At 39.3% G+C, this 17,888-nt stretch overlaps 1 protein-coding gene across 1 annotated transcript; it reads left to right on the top strand.

The window, feature by feature from the left end:
- The first annotated feature begins 910 nt into the window (after positions 1–910).
- Positions 911–16,720, top strand: emilin3 (elastin microfibril interfacer 3). The gene is made up of 6 exons (XM_014469753.2): positions 911–1,562; positions 12,743–12,865; positions 13,701–13,951; positions 14,041–14,354; positions 14,458–14,808; positions 14,904–16,720. The coding sequence occupies exons 1-6, from the start codon at positions 1,378–1,380 to the stop codon at positions 16,038–16,040; spliced, it is 2,361 nt and encodes a 786-aa protein (XP_014325239.1). The 5' UTR covers positions 911–1,377; the 3' UTR covers positions 16,041–16,720.
- The last annotated feature ends 1,168 nt before the right edge of the window (positions 16,721–17,888 follow it).

The following is a 17,888-nucleotide window of genomic DNA, read 5'->3' as shown; positions in this document are numbered from 1 at the left end:
TTTATGTAGAGATATCAAATGAAGATTGTGTGAATATGGAGGCCACACTTTGACATTTTTCTTTGCAACAAATTACGAAACCATGTAAAAGACTGGAGCTGTATCATGAGAAAATGTGAAACAGTTAAAGGAGTATTAATATTTTCCAAGGCAGTCTAAAGTTTTCCTTGAGCTTCAAACATTCGGGTTTTGATTTAAGTTAAAGTTTCAGGTTTAGCTTCAATTTCTGCATCAAAACACCTCATTGAGGGTTGTAAAGAACCCTTATCTTTTTACTACTTTGCTTGGATTGCAGAAATTTTATCCTGGGTAATTTTTCCAAAATGTATAGAGCAACAAAGCCTCTTTGATCAAACATTAGCACCTAAAATCTAAGAAGTTTCCCCTGAAAACCGAGAGGTACAGAGGGCAGTAAAGCCTGAATTTGAAAATCAAACAGAAACGCAGTATAGCACAAGCAGGTCGCCGGGTGTGCAAGTTGACCGAAGATCTTGTTAGGATATTTAATGTCTGACTGCAGTGAAGCAAGGAGGAGGTCTATTGTGGCCAGCTCTGCAGTGTCTCAGTAACACACATGGTGTCGCACATTGGGATATATTTCATGCACAGCTGCTTCTGTAAGACATGGAAAGGGAGGGAAAAAATGGGCAAAGGCACAAAATCTTTAACAAACTTAGGAGGGCAACAAAAAAAAATACATCTTTTAATCTGAACTTTCTTTGTATTGATGTGGGAAAACAAACAATAAAAGCAGTGACCAAATGACGCTGCCACTCTGTTCCCTCAGCACACAGAGTGAGTTAGGGTGGGATATGCAAATACCGGCTGTCTGCCTGCCCCTTTTGAGGCTGCAGAGCAGCACGCTGCTTCTTGTACTCACACACACACCCTCATTCGTGCAGAGAGCCGATTGCCGGGAGGGTCGAGCGTTGTCGGCAGCTCTTGAACAATCTTGCACGTGTGTATATGGAGCTTGAATTTTAGATGCTTTCTTCCCTTATCTTCTTCTTTCTTCTGCTCTCTTCTTCCTCTTCTCCCCTCCTCCCGATTACCTTTGGGTTGTTTTCCTTGCCTTTTTCCCCTCCCCTCCCCTCTTCATCCTCTATGCCTTTCTGACTTGCATGTTTGGTGTGGTCAGACCTTTTTTGCGTTACTTGAAAAATTGAAAGTGCACACGGGACAGGATGCTATAGCAGTTTGGGCTCCATGTGTCCTTCAGGGTCCACTAAAGAAAACAAGACTCCACTTGTAGCAAAAGATGACTTTATATACCGTTATGTGGAACTAAAGCTGTTACTTTTTTAACCTGTCTGCATCACTAGGCACTTGCTTTTTTGAGACTCTGGGACTGATCAGGCTTTTTTTTTTATCACAACAATGTGGAGCAAACTGTGCCAGCTTTCAGCACAGATCTTTCTCTTGGGAGTGATGCTGTCAGTGGTGAACAGCAAAGGGACTTTGTATGGAGGCCACATCAACCCATTCTATGGAAGCCGATACAACCTCTACAAAGCTGGACTCAATCCTCAGTACTCACCAAACAAGCCTATGACCCGCCACAAGTAAGTGTCGATTACAGTTAATAATGTTTTCCCCTATCAGATGTTTAAACATGAGCCTAGACTACAAGCTGGAGCCAGCCCATGCTGAACATCCACCGACAGAGCCATGTCACCAGAGAGTTGCAGAAACATTGGCTCTAGTTAGGGTTTAATTGACATTTCTGTGGCTCAGACCTAAACACCATCCGTGGCAGAGTGTAAAAAGCAACAACAGGCTCGCCGTACTCAGAAACAAAGTCATCATTATGGTGTTTATGATGCAACAGAGTGAATTATGGGATCCCTCGCAGTGGACGCGAACTGTAAGAGGAAGGCGTTAGTGGCAGAGCCTGACAGCGCAGCTGGATGCTTGCTGCCAGAAGGGAGTGGCACAAAGGATTTCCAGTCAATACTAAAACAATAACACTGTGGGTTTATGTTTGTGTCCTCTGATGAATTCTCTCCCCATCCACACAAATATATGAGGTGCTATTACTCAATCATTTCTAATGAATAGAAAACAGTTAGCTGTTAGCTGAATTAACACAGCTACCTATGAGATGATATTAAATAGACATCACCTGTGATGTTAATTAAAGTTTGCGTATATGTTTGTGTAGATAGTGGTGACTGCCTGACCTGCAGAGATTTTTTATTTTTCAATTTTTCTTCCCTTTTTCTCCTCCCCCTTCTCTTTTTGTGCTTGGCTTCCCATCAGAACTGTTATATCTTTGGACAGCTCCCCAGCTACCTGCTGCTCCACTCAAAATGCCCCAGGAGACCGCTGATTGCCCAACCTTACTTTATTGGCTCTCCTACATTCAATTTGCCTCTCCTCATCCTGTACCAGTAAAGGGAAATCTCAGGATTTTGGAAGTGATCTTCTGTAAAAAGGTCAAAGCAGTTAATATCATACCTGCAGAAGATAACTCTCTTGGGTTCTTCATTTGGTATAAATCCAGACTAATTGGTCCCGAAGGTTGAAGCTAGCAGCTTGACTGAAAAAAGAGTCAAAACTGAGAAGGACTTAAAACAACTATCTTAAAAGTACTTCAGTTTGGTGAGATGGTGTTTAAAAGCTCACAGTATAGAACTTTGTTGGGATAATAACCTCATAAGCAGCCAAATTAATGTTGATATGAACATGGTTGCTCTGTTTACCTCTTTTGGGATGTGCACTATACAAACGTGCAAAATGAGAAGTAAGCCAAATTTTGATGTTACATAAAAAAATAAAGGGGGACAGTTTAACCTGCATTAAAAAGTTAGTTAAGGATTTTTAAAGGGATGTTCTGCTTAAAGGTTATAAACATTTTGTTATTTTTAATCCATTAGGTCACTTTCCTTGTGCCTTCCGTTAGTATAAATCTCTATTAGTTGTTGCTGGGGGCTAAAGCTAACAAGTTCTGTGAGAGAAACCAAGACCAAAGCAAATGTCTACAATCTTAAAACAATTATTATCGTACAAACTGTTACAGCAGTTTGTGCAAGTACTGTTTTATGAGCCTTAAAACATATCAATACATGTATTGTGTGATTATTTAGAACCTGGCAACCTGCACCCCACTTTTTGCCCAATAACTGCCAGAGACACCAGTCGTCACTGCCCCTCCCCATAACCTCTACCCAACTCTGTTAGATTAACCATGTATAGACAATGGATGGATGGCATTACGAGGTAGTGCATTATTAATTATCAATCTGAACATGTAAAGCATTTTCAAATAGTAGTAACTAAATAATATGGACAATCACAGTAAACATACATAAAGATGGTTTTAAGGTACCGTACACAAAATAGTGTTTCCTTGAACTCTTCATGGAAACACCAACTCTGCTTTAGTTTTGACCTCTCTCACACAACCCTTTAGCTTCAGCTGCCAGCATCAACTAGATTTATACTAAATAAATGTACAAAGAATATGATCACCTGCAGGTAAGCTATTAATGGCTTATAACATTGAAACAGAACCTTCTTTGTTGTTCCATTTATTTTGTTCTTGCAAAAGCAAAACTGGATTTGCTCCTCACATTAACTTGAAATGTAATGTATATCAAACCCTATAAATTAGTTTAATGCATGTTTCAAAAGAAAAAGAAAAACGGCCATCATTATTAATTGGGAAAAGTAAGTGAACACATTGCTGATGGAGTTATCCAAACAAAAGCTCTGTCACAGGAGCATTTGAAAAGCATCACACCAGCATACTCCAAATTACTAACACGTGCAAGCATTCAGCTTTTTATTTAGGTGGGGTCCAACCTTCAGCCTCTCTGCATTGAGTGCAAGCTTTTATAAAGTGACAGGGCTCACACAGCTCTGAATATAACATGTTATTATTAGAGCTGCCAAAGCTCCAGTGACAACTTGCAAAACAGCGAACGGGTAGATTTTTAACAAACATATAAAGAAAGCAAGATTCTTGCTTCACTCTGACCGTTCTTAGGACTTTCCTGTGAGCTCTGCATCTCATCTTTCAGCAGCTCATAGGAAGCTGCCATTCAGTACGAGTTTCCAGCATAAATAGCAAGCGCTTAGTTTTGACATTGACTCAATAAAAGCTGAATTGACATTAAAAACCATACATTTTTAATCGGCCTTACGTCAGTGTTTATTAATCAAAACGTTTAATTTGACAATCCCTACAGTTTTGACTCTCAATCCTTCGGGTGTTTTTAGCATCACTCCACACATCTGCAGCATGCCAGTGTCATAAGACAGAAGCATCCATTAAGGAGCTCATTATGGTGCCAAATCTATTTCTATCTTGGAAAATATTTCATGCCTGATTCTGCGTATTAACTCATTTACCAGCACTTTGAATTGTCTTGTTGCTGAAAATGTGCTACATAAATTAAATTACCTACCTACCTACTGTACCTATCACATGCTTGTTGTTCTCTATAGATTTTTGAGTACTAGTAGGCATTATTTCTTAACATTCATGCCCGTGAGTTTAACAATGATGTTTACCGAGAGCTGATGTCCTTGTTGGAGCAACAGCGCCCAAGAACGTGTAAGTGTCCGACCAACACTTGTGTTAGGTGAGCTCAGTTGTTGTCGACCTGACAGCTCAGTGGAAATAGAGGCCTAATAATAATACTTGTTCTGTAACTTGTACACAATATTATCTCCAAGTGTGAAAATATTTAATAATGTCTGTAGATTTGTGTTGCGTTGAGGAAATCTTCAAGGTCAAACCTTTTCTGTTTCTTGCTGAGCACACAGTCACATTTTACGACACACATTCCTGCTGCTGAAATATTTGGGAGTCCCCAGCTTGGTTTGTCGTCACTTTCAATTATCATCTATGTTTTGGCAGCAAAGCGAGTGATTTGATTTCACAGTCATTTCTTTCATTCAATGCAACCACTTGCTGCTCTGAGACAATTTATGGTCCTGAAAGCCTCTGCCAGTGACATCTTAGACGGCTTAGACACTGTGTCTAATGTTAGGATATTCGTCTCCTTCTGTTTTAAAGTTTCGTTTTATTAAAACAGAGACACAAAAACAATTGCATGTGAAGATTCTCATCCTCTCTACTGTAGAATAGTGGAAGAATAACTAAATACAGAAGCAACAAACAAGTCATTTGAAAAAAAAAAAAAAGGTTTTCCCTATATCATCTTGAACCTGGCATTTGTTGGGTGTCACGTGTAACCACTGATCAGATTTGAGTTATATCTGTGGGTTTTTGGGTGATGTATATGACAGAGATCAAGGGGCAAAGGTCAGGAAGCTGATAGAGGTTAGAGGTTGTGGGTTGCTCTTGTAAGCTTGGGTTGAGTGCCCAGTGGAGGACGGGAATTGAGCCAGTCTCCTGCTAAGAATTACAAAGACTGGGCAGTAAACTCCCAAGCTCCCTTTAACCGAGTTATTAATCAAACTTCAGGCTCTATCTGGTGCAACTTAAAGGCTTTAGGCGTACCAAAGAAACGGAGGCAATTTTTCATTCTGTGTTTTACCTTTTAATGAAAGTAGGATGATTCAAATGTTCTGAATAGCTTTGATTTTATCACGGAAGAAATAACTCTACTTCCCCTTTTTCTCTAATTGAGGCTTTTGTGTGGTTTCAGCAGCTGCATCTGGTATTTCGTCAGGTTTACATTCAGGAGGTCCCATCTGGATTGCAAGTTTTGTGCAAGAGTTGGTTTTAATTTTCTATTACTACAGCACAACGGATGAAAGGTAGAAAAACCACGGATAACGTCCATTACCTTTTCTTTGAAGTATCACGTCATATTGCCATAGTGAGACCAGTTGTTTAGGACACTTTTGTTTGATGAAGAAAACTGCAGCAGAGAGCCACTCTGAACCAGTTCCTACCTGTTAATAGGAGTCATTCATTTGAGACGAGGAATTGGAGCAGTGAATGCAATTGACTGGACTTACTATTGCCATCATTTGAGCAACTGGATTTAATTATATAGCACTATAAAAGGATCAAATTAGTACTGCATTTTAACCTGACAAAGGTACAAATAAGGCAGGTAAGGTATGATGCTGAATTTGTTTGGGGTTTAGAGATGTGTCTAGAGGACAGATACTCTAAGCTGAGATGAGCCTTTTAGGGATAGAAAAGTGTCCCTCTGTTCAAACTAAAATTAGTACTTTAGTAGAATTTTCTCCTAAAGAAGAGGGCAAATTAATCATGCTATGAATCTTAACATCTTGCTTACTAAACAACCTTTCAGAATTTAAACAACTTTAGTCTCTAAATTTCTCAATCCATTTCCCATTCACAACAGCCCGTTCTTCTTGAAAACATATAAGTTGCAAATACGCCAAAGGATATTGTTTCTGAAGATTTAGCTGATTAGCCTGGAAATTAAGATGTAATTATTTTTGGCGTTGGGCTTAGATATTTGGTTACTGTGAGCACTTCTGCCCACATGGTATCCACATTAAGTAAGTAGCCAGAGGACTACTGTCAAAAACAAAACAAATCAGTACAAATCTGTTTTATAAGCATGGCAAAACTGAAAGATTTGTTTCCCCCTTTTAAGGGATTGCATTATAGTTCTGTTTATCTATTTTAATTATGGCAACAAAAAAAACTGAGCTCTGTTTCTTAAAATGTTAAGGTTTGTGCTGAGTTGGTGAATGAAAAGGCAAAAATCAATTAATTGAGATTCATATTTTGTTTTCAATGAAAGGCTCAGTTCTGTCCTACAGCTACGGTGTGTGCCCTGCTCTTGTTTTCAAGCATTTTTATTCAGCGACTGAGAAGCTTATATCCCACACAGTAGCTGCAGTGAGTCTAACTAATCTAATAATACAGTTTAAACACATTTTTCTTCCACATGCATAAAAAGTAAAGCAGATTATGTGCTCTGGGAAATGCTTAGGGATAAGTGAAGCAGATTTTTTTTTTCTAACTTGAGCATCTTTGCTTCTTCCTGCTAAAAAAAATAAATAAATAAAAAATTGCCTAAAAGAAGTAGAGAAGGATTATGCTGTTCAAATCCATGAGCTAATAGATAACATGTAATACCTCTATTAGCAATTACAAGAGTTGGGAATTGAAATGAAAAGCACATTATTTTGAGGTGTAATAATGGAAGGTGACTTGGCTGACATTTTCCTCCGAATGTCAGATGGATCCCCCAAGGTTTTAGAGCTGGGAGTATCTTTGACCTCCATCATTAGCCAGGAGAAGCCTCAGTCAACCAGACCATAGAGCTTGAGGATATGCCAGCTGGCATCATTAAAAGCATTTATGAAAAGAGATGGGCCCTGGAGGAGATCTGTTAGCATATAGACACAGCTGCTGAAGGCCTTATAAAAGATTGCATGGGTTCCTATCAGCCCCCGGCCAGTCGTAAATCTGTCTGAGCCGACAGCGGTGGCCCGGGTTCAAACAGTCAGGGACCCCTGCAGGTGAGAGCGTGGAAGATGAGCCACTGAGTGTCACAGTATCAAAATAAACAGAGGTTGATGATGATGAGGCAACAGATGGACGCCAAGTGGAATCTCAATCAGAAAGATAAATGATAAAATATTAGTGACATAGGCCAGCAAACGATTGGTATGCAGTGATGGTTGAACAGTTTTTACATTTTAAAAGGAAAGAGAAAGCAATGTGAAATGGAAGATTGAATGGTGAGTTAGGTTGAGCCTAAGAAGCGTAGAGATGTAATATTTTTCTGACAGTCTTTGGCGGCACTTCTGCTTTTTCCCTATGATGCTGTAAAACTGTTATTTGCTGGAACCTTTCACTAAGGGAGAAGAAAGGAGGTTAAAAAATTCAGTTAGTCAGCAGAAGTGAACCAAAAGTGTTGTGCGATGTGACAGTGAGGACATTTCTGAAGATTAAAGTCAGGTGAGGAAGTATACAGCAGAGGTTACAGAGTTTGGCTCAGTTGGAGAGGTTACAACTGGGTGGTATGTCAAGGGTATACACCCACACTGGACATCTGTTTTTTCTTACATTTTTGGTTGTGTTTTCTTGCAAATTTCAAGAAGACAGCAAGGGAGTTTCTAATAACACATGCTCTAAAAACTGCTGGGTTAAAAAAAACTACCCAATCTGGACTCTTTTGTCAGTCCAGTCTTTGGTCAAATATGCACTATATTGGGCCATATTTAACAAAACAGACACCAAACAACATGCAGTTGGATTAATGGGTTTAAACAGCTTACTACGTCAGGATTTCTAAAATCTAATCTTAACATATAAAAGGAACCAAAAGTTAGAGTAAAGCAAGCTCTCACCAGAAACTTGATGCAGTTTTTGTGTCTTATTATCCACAAGAGATAAATTATTGATACTTGGAAAACAGCAGGTGTCTCCTCTCAGTTTTTAGAGTCATTTTGTTTATCTTCTGTTTGTGATCCGTTTATGTTCAATCAAAGACATGGTTTGAACTTCCTCTTTCTCTCTCTGCTCTTTGGTCTTGTTCTGCATGCATGAAGAAATCACCTAATTAGTAAACAGTTTCCTCCTGCATGTAATGTCATTTCAATGTGAGTTGTTGTGTGAAGGGCTGATGTTTTTTGTTACAGAACATTAGTGAACAAACAGCATCATGAAGACCAATGAACACAGCAAACAGATCAAGGAGACAGTTCTGAAGAGATTTAAAGTTTAAGTGAGGAGTCTTCTCACAGGGCAAATACCAAGAAAAATAAGATTAGTGGTAGCACATTGGGTAAATCTAATTGTTAAAAAAGGTTACTAAACTCTAAAGAAAGCAAATAAATTAAACAAAAAATAAGTTACAGAAATTTTTATAATTAATACGAATATGCAAAAATGCAGATGTAGGAGCACAGAAAAAGTATTAAAACAAGTGCTGTGGTAAAATGAGACCAAATTTGAAAGTTTTGACCTTTTTGAATGAAAACTGACACTGAATATTACCCGGAACATAATCACTGCCCCCATCAAACAAGCTGGTGGTAGCAACATACTGAGGGGATATTTCTCTTCAAGAATGCCCTTTTTTCCTAATTAGATTTGATTTAAATCCTATGTGCAAAGCTGTTTATGTGCAAAAATGCATTCCCCTCCAAAACTCTCAGATTTTATTTTAGAAAAAAGTGAGTCTAAGATCCCACTTCAATTTTTTGCTTCTTTGCATTGGTCACATACAATTCAGAAAAATGACATCTATGATTCGAATTGCAATGAGTCAAATGGAAGTTTGGGGGGTTTTAAACACCTTTGCTAGGTAATTCATACAAATTCACAATGCACTACACTTGATCAAGTTATAACAATTTTGAGACGCATTTACCTTTTTATTTTTATTTTTACCTTTGCTCGCCTTGTGTGAACAATATATTTTTCTAAATTTGTTCCTAAATATTCCCAACACTTGGATCTACATGAAAGGCCCTCAAAATGGAAAAAATCATTAAAAAGCTTGTTCACAACCGGTGCTTGGTCTGTTTGTTCTGGGTGACTGCTGAAACATAGTTCAGCATGGAGGCTCACAGGAAAGGGAAGTCATGTCTCTTATCCCCTAAAAACACACATGAAAAGGTTAATGATAAAGGAGAAGCTCTGACTATTTTTGTATCTGTTATATTTGGTCATGCAGTTGAAGAGGGGTGTTTTATTTTGCAAAATTGTTCTTTCGGGACAATCTAGGAATAGATTTTCTGATCTATGTTTTCACCGTTGATCTTCACATCCATCTCAGATCACATGGATCTGAATTGTCTTATTATTTTTCCAAAGTTCCCAGATTAGGACTTTTCCCAGCTGTGGAACGCAGTGAGAGCCAAAACAAATTTCTCCCCACCCTGGAGCAGACATGGCAGAAAAAATAACAAAGTCTAAAGATGGCTCTCAACTTTTATATCCAGGGATCATATTTTTGAAATCGGGTTTGTGTAGACTGTGCAGGTTTTGGCATATTATTGTTGTCCTTCAAGTAAGAACTCAAATATTTATTGATACAACAGAGGAGTTGATCTAATGTGCCCAACACCGCAGTGTGGAACAACAGGATTTTCATTGCAACAAACTTTATTTTTTTCACATTTTGTCACAGAACCTCAAACTTGGATGTATTTCATTCTGAAAATATGGGATAAAAATTACAAAAAATCAATAACATTTTGAAGTGGAAGAAAAAGTACACACGCTATTAAAACAATTCTTACCCCACAAAAAATTATATATAATATGCAAATGTAGAGCTAGAGTTTCACTTATTTTTGTTTCCAGAATATCTCAAGTATGGCCAAACTGGGTGGAGTAAGTCAGCAATTTGTAAGTCCCACCGTTGATTCTCAATTTTATACATTAATGTTGATTTTAATTTGCCCATTGTAATCCAGGAATCAGTTTCATTGTCGCTCTGGGTATACATTTATGATTCTTGTCCTGAAGGAAAGTAAGCCGCTGCTTAAGTTTCAGACCTATAACAAATTTTATTCCAGGAGTTCCTGGTACTTAATTCCAGCTATCTTTTCATCAATTCTGACCAGCTTCTCTCTTCCTGCTGAAGAAAAGCATCCCCAGATCAGCTACCACCAACAAGCGTCACCATGGCGACAGAGTGCAGAGCTGGATTTCCACCATGCACAGTATTCTCAGCCAAACTGTTTTCCAGCACTTTACTCTCCCTGGTGTCATTCTTTGGAGTATTGAGAATTAAATATTATACAGAAAAGCATCCAAATGACACCGACAACCTCAAACTGTGAAAACAGAAACAGTGATGATGAATGAGAGAGTCTAGCTTTGCCCTTTTTTCTTCTGGACTTATGTCTTCTTTGCTGATTGAGTGTCAGTTTCAGGGGCTCTACCCTCCAGATGTGCACCTGACAAACAACTCGGTGATCATGCTCACTTTTCATTTCACTCAGCAGCACTCCATACATGTGTGTAAGAACAGGGTCACACACCTCCTGTGATTTATTTACATTACACTAAGCTGCTTTCTGTCTTCTGTTACAAGTACATATGTAAATTTTGCTCAACATTCACACTCTCAAATACAAACTGCAACTCTTTTTAATGCTCTAGATAAACCTCAGATATCAAATCTGATTTAGATTACATACAATTTTGCATCATTGTAAAACACCCTGAAGAAAAAGAGAAGTACTGTAGATAAAGGAAAAGAAGAAAAATGACTGTGTGTGTGTTTCCTCTGAGGCATACAGAGCAACAGATGACAGCGGAGGGAGTGATCAGTGTCAAAATTTCTCAGAGATCGTAAAAAAAAGAGCCTCCAAATGTGGTCCTGGGTGAAAACAACATGAAATCAATCCATTAGCAGTGCAGTCATATTCACTGTACATGTGTCAAGTTGTTTCTTGAAGGATCTGACGAGAAACCAAACATGTTATCACATTTGTTGTGCAATTTCCACCCACCATACCTACAGTAAACCCCATCTAATAAATTATTTCAGCCAAATAAATCTGCTTGCTTTCTGTTTGTCTGCAGCAACCAGCTGCAGCTGCATGTGTGAGTCTGAATGCCGCCATCATACCACATCAGCGCAGGTTGTCAGGGTCATGTGAAAGGAGCTCTCTCATTCCGGCGCCAGCCCTTCCCCATCTGATGCCATTAACATATGTCAACACTTTCAGAGTGGTGGCACTGCGAAACATTCTGTCCATGCAGTCAGAATTTTGCAGCAGAGCTGTTCCCTCACAGATTCCAAACTGGTTGTGCTCCCTGAACCTGTTAACTCAACCTTCCTCAGATCCTCCCTGCTGCATCCAACATGACTATTTATGCCAAAACAGCTGGGAGGCGATGTTAAGTAACATGTGCTGTTAATTACTCCCCTCTGAATCCAAAAAAAACCCCCCAAAAAAACAATTCTTCACATACGAACCTGAAGAGTCTGGATCCTCACTTCTTGAGTTGCAGCGAGTCCAAGTGAAAAATTTAACAGTTGCTATAGCTGCGCTAGCTGGAAAGAGAGAGTGAGGGGACAGAGGAGGCCCAACTCCAGCATGATGCAACAAGTAGCTGCAGTCAAGTTGTTATGTGTTATGTGGATTCTGAGTCCACCTGAAGGACTCAACCATTCTTTCATGTGTAGTTTAATGCAGTGTTGCCTATTCATACAATGTTGTCTTTAAACCAGTGCTTTAGTTATGGATGATAACCTATACAGACTTACAATTACCCAGTTGAAATACTTACATGAAGGAGAACCCCAACAGATAATTGGATCTATCTGTTGGGGTTTGTCTTTTGCAGCTTTGTCTTTAGCAAATATCTTTTTTCTAGCAGAAACATTCCCAGCCCTCTGCTAAGGGCAGAGTAAAAGTTTCACAGTGGCATAATGTAAGCAAGCTTTCAAGCGTCTATGTGCTTGTTTAAAGTGAATCTGACAATTTTGAGAAACAAAACATTTTGTATGGTGTCCCTCAGGGCTGTTCAGTATGCCAGCACAGTTTTGTTTCTTTGAGCAGGCCTGGCAAAGACTCAAGCGCTATAGATAACGGCTAAAATGAATTCAGATCATTATATTGAATATTCCACAGGGCGAACATCAAAAAACAGTCCAATATTCTGAACCGGTAGTATAACACTAATTTGAGAGCTTTTTCAATTAGTAGATTTGCTAAAGTGATTTCAGCTGCCGATGCACCCGAGTCTTGTCTAGAATTACAATTTGGAGAACAAAGCTTGTGATCTTAAATAAAAGTGATTTATGTTTAACCTGTCTTTGTTCTTCACTAGGCCTGATTTCACTCTGACATAATTCTTTAATGCCTGCAGAAACCACTGTGCTTACATGGTTCAGAAGAACATCACCTGCATCCTCCAGGATGGAGTGGAAACCTATGTGAAGGCCGAATACACCACCAAGTGCATCTGGGGTCAGAAATGCCCTGTAATCATGTATGTCAATCAACCTGATCAACAAAATCCAAGCATTTCAAAACGATCTTAAACTAGTGAATGTCCATCTAAATTCACAATCCTTGGATGTAATGATTAAAGTGTGCAATTGTGACTTTATGTTTTTAGAAAAACTGCATTAGACAACTGACATAACCCATGCAAGTGCTGCCCTCTAGTGATCAAATCACATATTGTTTTACAGCTGGAGGTTTTATGCATCTGTGCCAGAGGTTGTTATTTTAATTATTTTTATTATTGTTAACAGCTTACAGGGAAAATTAGGGAAATCGGTCCTTAATTTTCTAATTATTTTCCAGCTTACATGTGGATTAGAGATTTCCAAACTATAGATCATGTGTCAGTTAACAGTTATAATTGAGTCATAATCCAATGGGTTGGTAACAAATGTTGAAAATGGTACTGTATCCTCTCTGATATTATGCAATATGTATTTAAAACACACACTGACAGAAAAATTTAACTGAACTCTATCTTCAAAAATGAAAGTTCAATTTGTGAGTGTGTGCATTAAAGGAGGAGAGTGAGTTTGATTGTAAACAAGATAATATTAAAGTTGGGCGTTGATCTGAACTCAATCCTCTGATGCCACACCATTTACACTACAATTTATCTTAATCTCCTAATCTTCCTTTAATCCACGTTTAATCCCATAGAAAACAACTTCCTGCAGTTTTTTTTCTCTGTGCCATCTATCCATCTGGAATCTGTGCTCCAAGTTGAATTATTTAACAAACAGAAGCATATTTATATAGCTGAATCATCTCTATTTGCACCGACAGAAAGCATTCTATTTTTATCTCGATTAATTCAGGTACAGAACATTTCACAGGCCAACATATAAAGTGGGGTATAAGACTGTGACAGAACTCGAATGGAAATGCTGCCCTGGTTACTCTGGTGAAGCTTGCCATGGTGGGCCCACATCACTACCTGACATCATAGGTCCCCATCGCCCCGGTATTAAGGGATTTCCTCATGGACCAAGACCTCCAGTGGACCAGAAGCCTGGAGGAGCTCCATTGGATCCAGGCAAACTCTTCCCTGGAGGAAAACCTAACTATGGTAAGAAATGAGTCACGATTGTCTTGTCCAGATACATCTTGTGTATCAATCTTTTTCTTGAAATTCCAAGTAATAATGTGACTTTTTAGGAGTGACAGGTGAACGTTTGGACCGCATGGAGCTGGACCTACGTCGCCTCACCCAGGGTCTAGAAACCCTCAATGGTGTGGTGACTGGCCTCGAGGAGCGACTTCGAACATCCCTCCGTGAAGAAACCAACAAATTACTGGTGTCCCTGCTGACCAACCCTCCAAGAACACCGGACTCAACGGTGGGATTCGGGGTGATCCCAGATGGATTGGAAGGAGGAGGAACCATAACTGGATTTGGAGACTTAGCAGGAAGAGTGACTGAAGTGAAGGATGAGCTGCGAGCCAAGTCTCACATTTTGGAAGAAATCCAGGTACCTTGTCTAGATATGATATAAAGATTGAAATCATAACAGTTCTTCTATGATTTTTATTAAATTTTTTAATACATTTTTCAATATATATGTATTTCTTTAGGGTATGGTCATAGGTCATGATGGCCAGCTGAAGAAACTGTTGGATGGAGCCACCGGCGAATCCATCCCTGGTCCAGGCTCAACCTCTTATCTGGACGAGATCTTGGATATTAAGTTAGCTGGTGTGAGAGCTGAGATCCTCGACGGCTTTGAACGCCGTCTTACTGGCATGGAGAACCACTGTGAGGAGAAGATTGGGGAGATGCAGCGGCAGTGCCAAAAGGAGCACTTGGATGGCCAGGAGCAAATGCAGCAATCTCTAGACGGCAGAGAAACTGGCCTAAGGGAGGAGTTGGGCACCTTGCAAGCTCAGATTCAGGGTCTAACTCTGACTGAGAGCTGTTGTGGACAGGTATGGGTGACTTTAGTAAGGTCAGCAATTTCCCAAATTTTGTAATAATAAAAATCTTGATAATTAATTCTAAAAATATATGTTGATAATTACAGGTGAACAGCTTGTCTGAGCGCATGTTGCGGCTAGAAGAATCTGTAAAAGATATAACCGAATCTCAGAGGCAGCTGCAGACGGTCCTCTCTGACCAAACCCTTCACATAGAGACCCTAGTCGAGACGCGTCTGGTGGACATGGAAGGTAGACTGAATGCCACCAATGGTGAACCTGGTGGGGTTGAAGGGTTTCATAGTGGTCTGGATGGCTTCAAAACCTTGCTTGAAGACAAGTTGAAGACTCTAGAGGAGAGGGTGTTTGTGGCAGTGGAAGAACTAAGCAATGCTACAACTCCTGCTCTACTGGAGGGTCAAGTGGTTCCTGCACTGGAGACAGAAATTGACTCAGTCAGGAGGAGAGTAGAAGGAGACTTGAGTGGAATTCAGAAACAGCTATTAGACCTGGAGCTCCTTTGCACTTCCAATTGTGCCCAGTCCACCCCACAAGAGGAAGTTATCACAGACACCTTAACAGGTGAGGAATGTAAAGGAATGGATAAGAAGATGATAAACCGTTTGGACTCCCATTCTACCCAGCTGGACCACCTAAACAACACCTTGAATAACCTGCTACTCCGCATTGCTCAGGAGGAATCAGAGGGCTCCGTTCAAGGAGAGATCACCCTGCTAAAGGTCAACATAAACTCTGTGAACCGCACTCTAAAGGGCCTGAAAGACTCTATTAGCTTCATTGCAACTGAAGTGGGCCATGTTAACTCCTCGTGGGAGCAGAAGGAACATCAAATTGTCAACCAAGTGCAAGGAATCACCAAACTCATGGGCCATCAGGCTTCCCTACTTGGAGCAAGCGAGAGGCGATTGGCAGAGCTTCGGGGTGAGCTAGCAGCTCTGAAGAGACAGTTGTCAGGGGGGCTACAAGGCTGCCGCAGCACAGCAATGGAGGTGCAGAAAGAGGTAAAGGTCGTTGACAGCAGAGTAAGCCAGGTGGAGAGCCAGTGCAGCAGCCTTGGGGAACTTGCAGAGAACCTGGAAAGAATCAGGGCAGAGCTGGAGAAACACTCTGTTGCCATTCTTAGGCAGGTGAACGGTACAATGACCTCTCATTCAGAGCAGCTGGATGATCTGAAAGGTGACTTTGCATCCAAGGATGCCACCAAACAAAACAATGACCAGTAGCATTTTGGCTACAGTTTTTATAAGAAAGACACTGTATGTGTGCTTCTGACTAGGCCCAAGTGCCTTATTTTTTTGTTTCTGTCTCTCTTGTTCATATAGCATTTGCACAGATGCAAATTACTGCAACTGGTAAAGGCTCTCACACATAAGCTTTTTTTCCCCAGTGGCTCCAGATCTGCTAAACAAGAAAAACTTCTTTCTGATTCTGTAACATGGCAAACATATTTCCATAACTGTTTTTGTAGGGTATTTGTTGTTTTTCTCTTGAGTATTATGATTGTGTATGTGCTATCATTTTAACTTATATGAAGTGACTGCATAATGATGACGTTAAAATGTTTTTATGGAGAAATACTAACAAAAGAGAAAATGCTGCTACAGGTTTCTGCTGACAAGCATACCTGACACCATCCATGTCGATACTAGCCTTGTCTTTTAAAAAAAAAAAAAAAAAAAATACTGTATGTCAACTTGGTGCTATGTACATTGTTTTTCATCTTTGTTTTAAATGTGTTTAAGAATTGCTTACATACATATCTGCTTAAAGAGTTGCCCATAATTCCAGACCCATTGCTCTAAATTACAGAGGTGTTCCACGATTGACCATAAGGGGACAGTGAGAGCAAATTACATGATATTGAAATGAAAATGAAAATGAAATAAAATCTGAATTTTCAAGACTGGTGCTTTTTTCTAGTGCTTTTAGGGTCCCTTTTATTCAAAAGATTATGTCAACACTTCAAGACAGTCTACTACGTTAAGCTCAGTGCAATTGTTTGGCCTAAGAAAACACGTCCATATCATTTTGTATGTAAAAAAAAGGAAATCATAGCTTTATTTTATATATATATATATATATATATATATATATATATATATATATATATATATATATATATATATATATATATATATATAAAATAAAACTCTTATAAGTGGTGATCTGGTGTGAACTATAAGTGGCTTTTAATCCTCCGTTTGATGCATATTCATTTTAACCACTGAAGCAGCATCATGCAAATATATTTTAGGATGGAAGTAGATAAACCTGTGTAACAAAATGGTTATTCTTTTGACTCAGGCAAACTATTGGAGGGGAAAATTCCCCTTGGCATAAAAAAAAGCAAAGGGTTTTACTTTTACTGTGAAACTAAACAACACAGAAGGAAAAGGATAAACAAAAAAAAAAACTTTACGTTAAACATTTCCTTTAAGATTCTGCAAAGAACAGACAGAAATAGTAAGCCAGCCAGGTAGTAAAAGATTGTCAAAGGTTTCCATATGAAATTCCACCCACAAGTTTTCACCCAAAAATAGTTCAGCATATGGTTAAACAGCAGCGTCAATTCCTCTCAGTATCTGTTACCACAGATTTAGACTGTAAATATGGTGGGAATTACAGCAAAGCCAGTTGTCAGGTTGCACTTACTGCAGGTTTCACATAATATCATCGTACAGTTTGAGAACGCAGCATCTTCTATTAATTAACTGCCTGTCAGAAGGTAATAGGGACCAGAAATATGTCATTAATATACACTGTGCGGCATATGGGCCAGAAGAATCTTAGGAACGGCTGCACAGCTGTCACAGACTCCAATAAATTAAAACACGCAGGAAGTTGTACTCACTCAATGTTTCTCAAACAGTTAGGGAGCATCTTGCAAAAAACAACAAACTGTCACTACACGAGACGGTAATCGCATCAAGCAGACTCAGCCCAAATAAGGGCATGAGGTGAAAATGTGAGAGATATTACAATGTGTGCCACATCAACAGTTGAGATTCTACATCAATGAGTGAAGCAAGCAAGGAAGCGAGATGTGAAATTTAGCTGCTCTTGCAGGCCAA

Source organism: Xiphophorus maculatus, chromosome 1 (assembly GCF_002775205.1).
Source record: "Xiphophorus maculatus strain JP 163 A chromosome 1, X_maculatus-5.0-male, whole genome shotgun sequence".
Classification (NCBI taxonomy): Eukaryota; Metazoa; Chordata; class Actinopteri; order Cyprinodontiformes; family Poeciliidae; genus Xiphophorus; species Xiphophorus maculatus.
The sequence above is the reverse complement of the archived record's forward strand: the minus strand, read 5'-3'. Positions and strand labels throughout refer to the sequence as shown.

Coding starts and splice junctions, on each gene's coding strand:
- emilin3 (XM_014469753.2), top strand. CDS start 1,378: ATGTGGAGCAAACTGTGCCAGCTTTCAGCACAGATCTTTCTCTTGGGA. Junction 1,563..12,742: donor AAGCCTATGACCCGCCACAA/GTAAGTGTCGAT, acceptor TAATGCCTGCAG/AAACCACTGTGCTTACATGG. Junction 14,355..14,457: donor ACATTTTGGAAGAAATCCAG/GTACCTTGTCTA, acceptor GTATTTCTTTAG/GGTATGGTCATAGGTCATGA.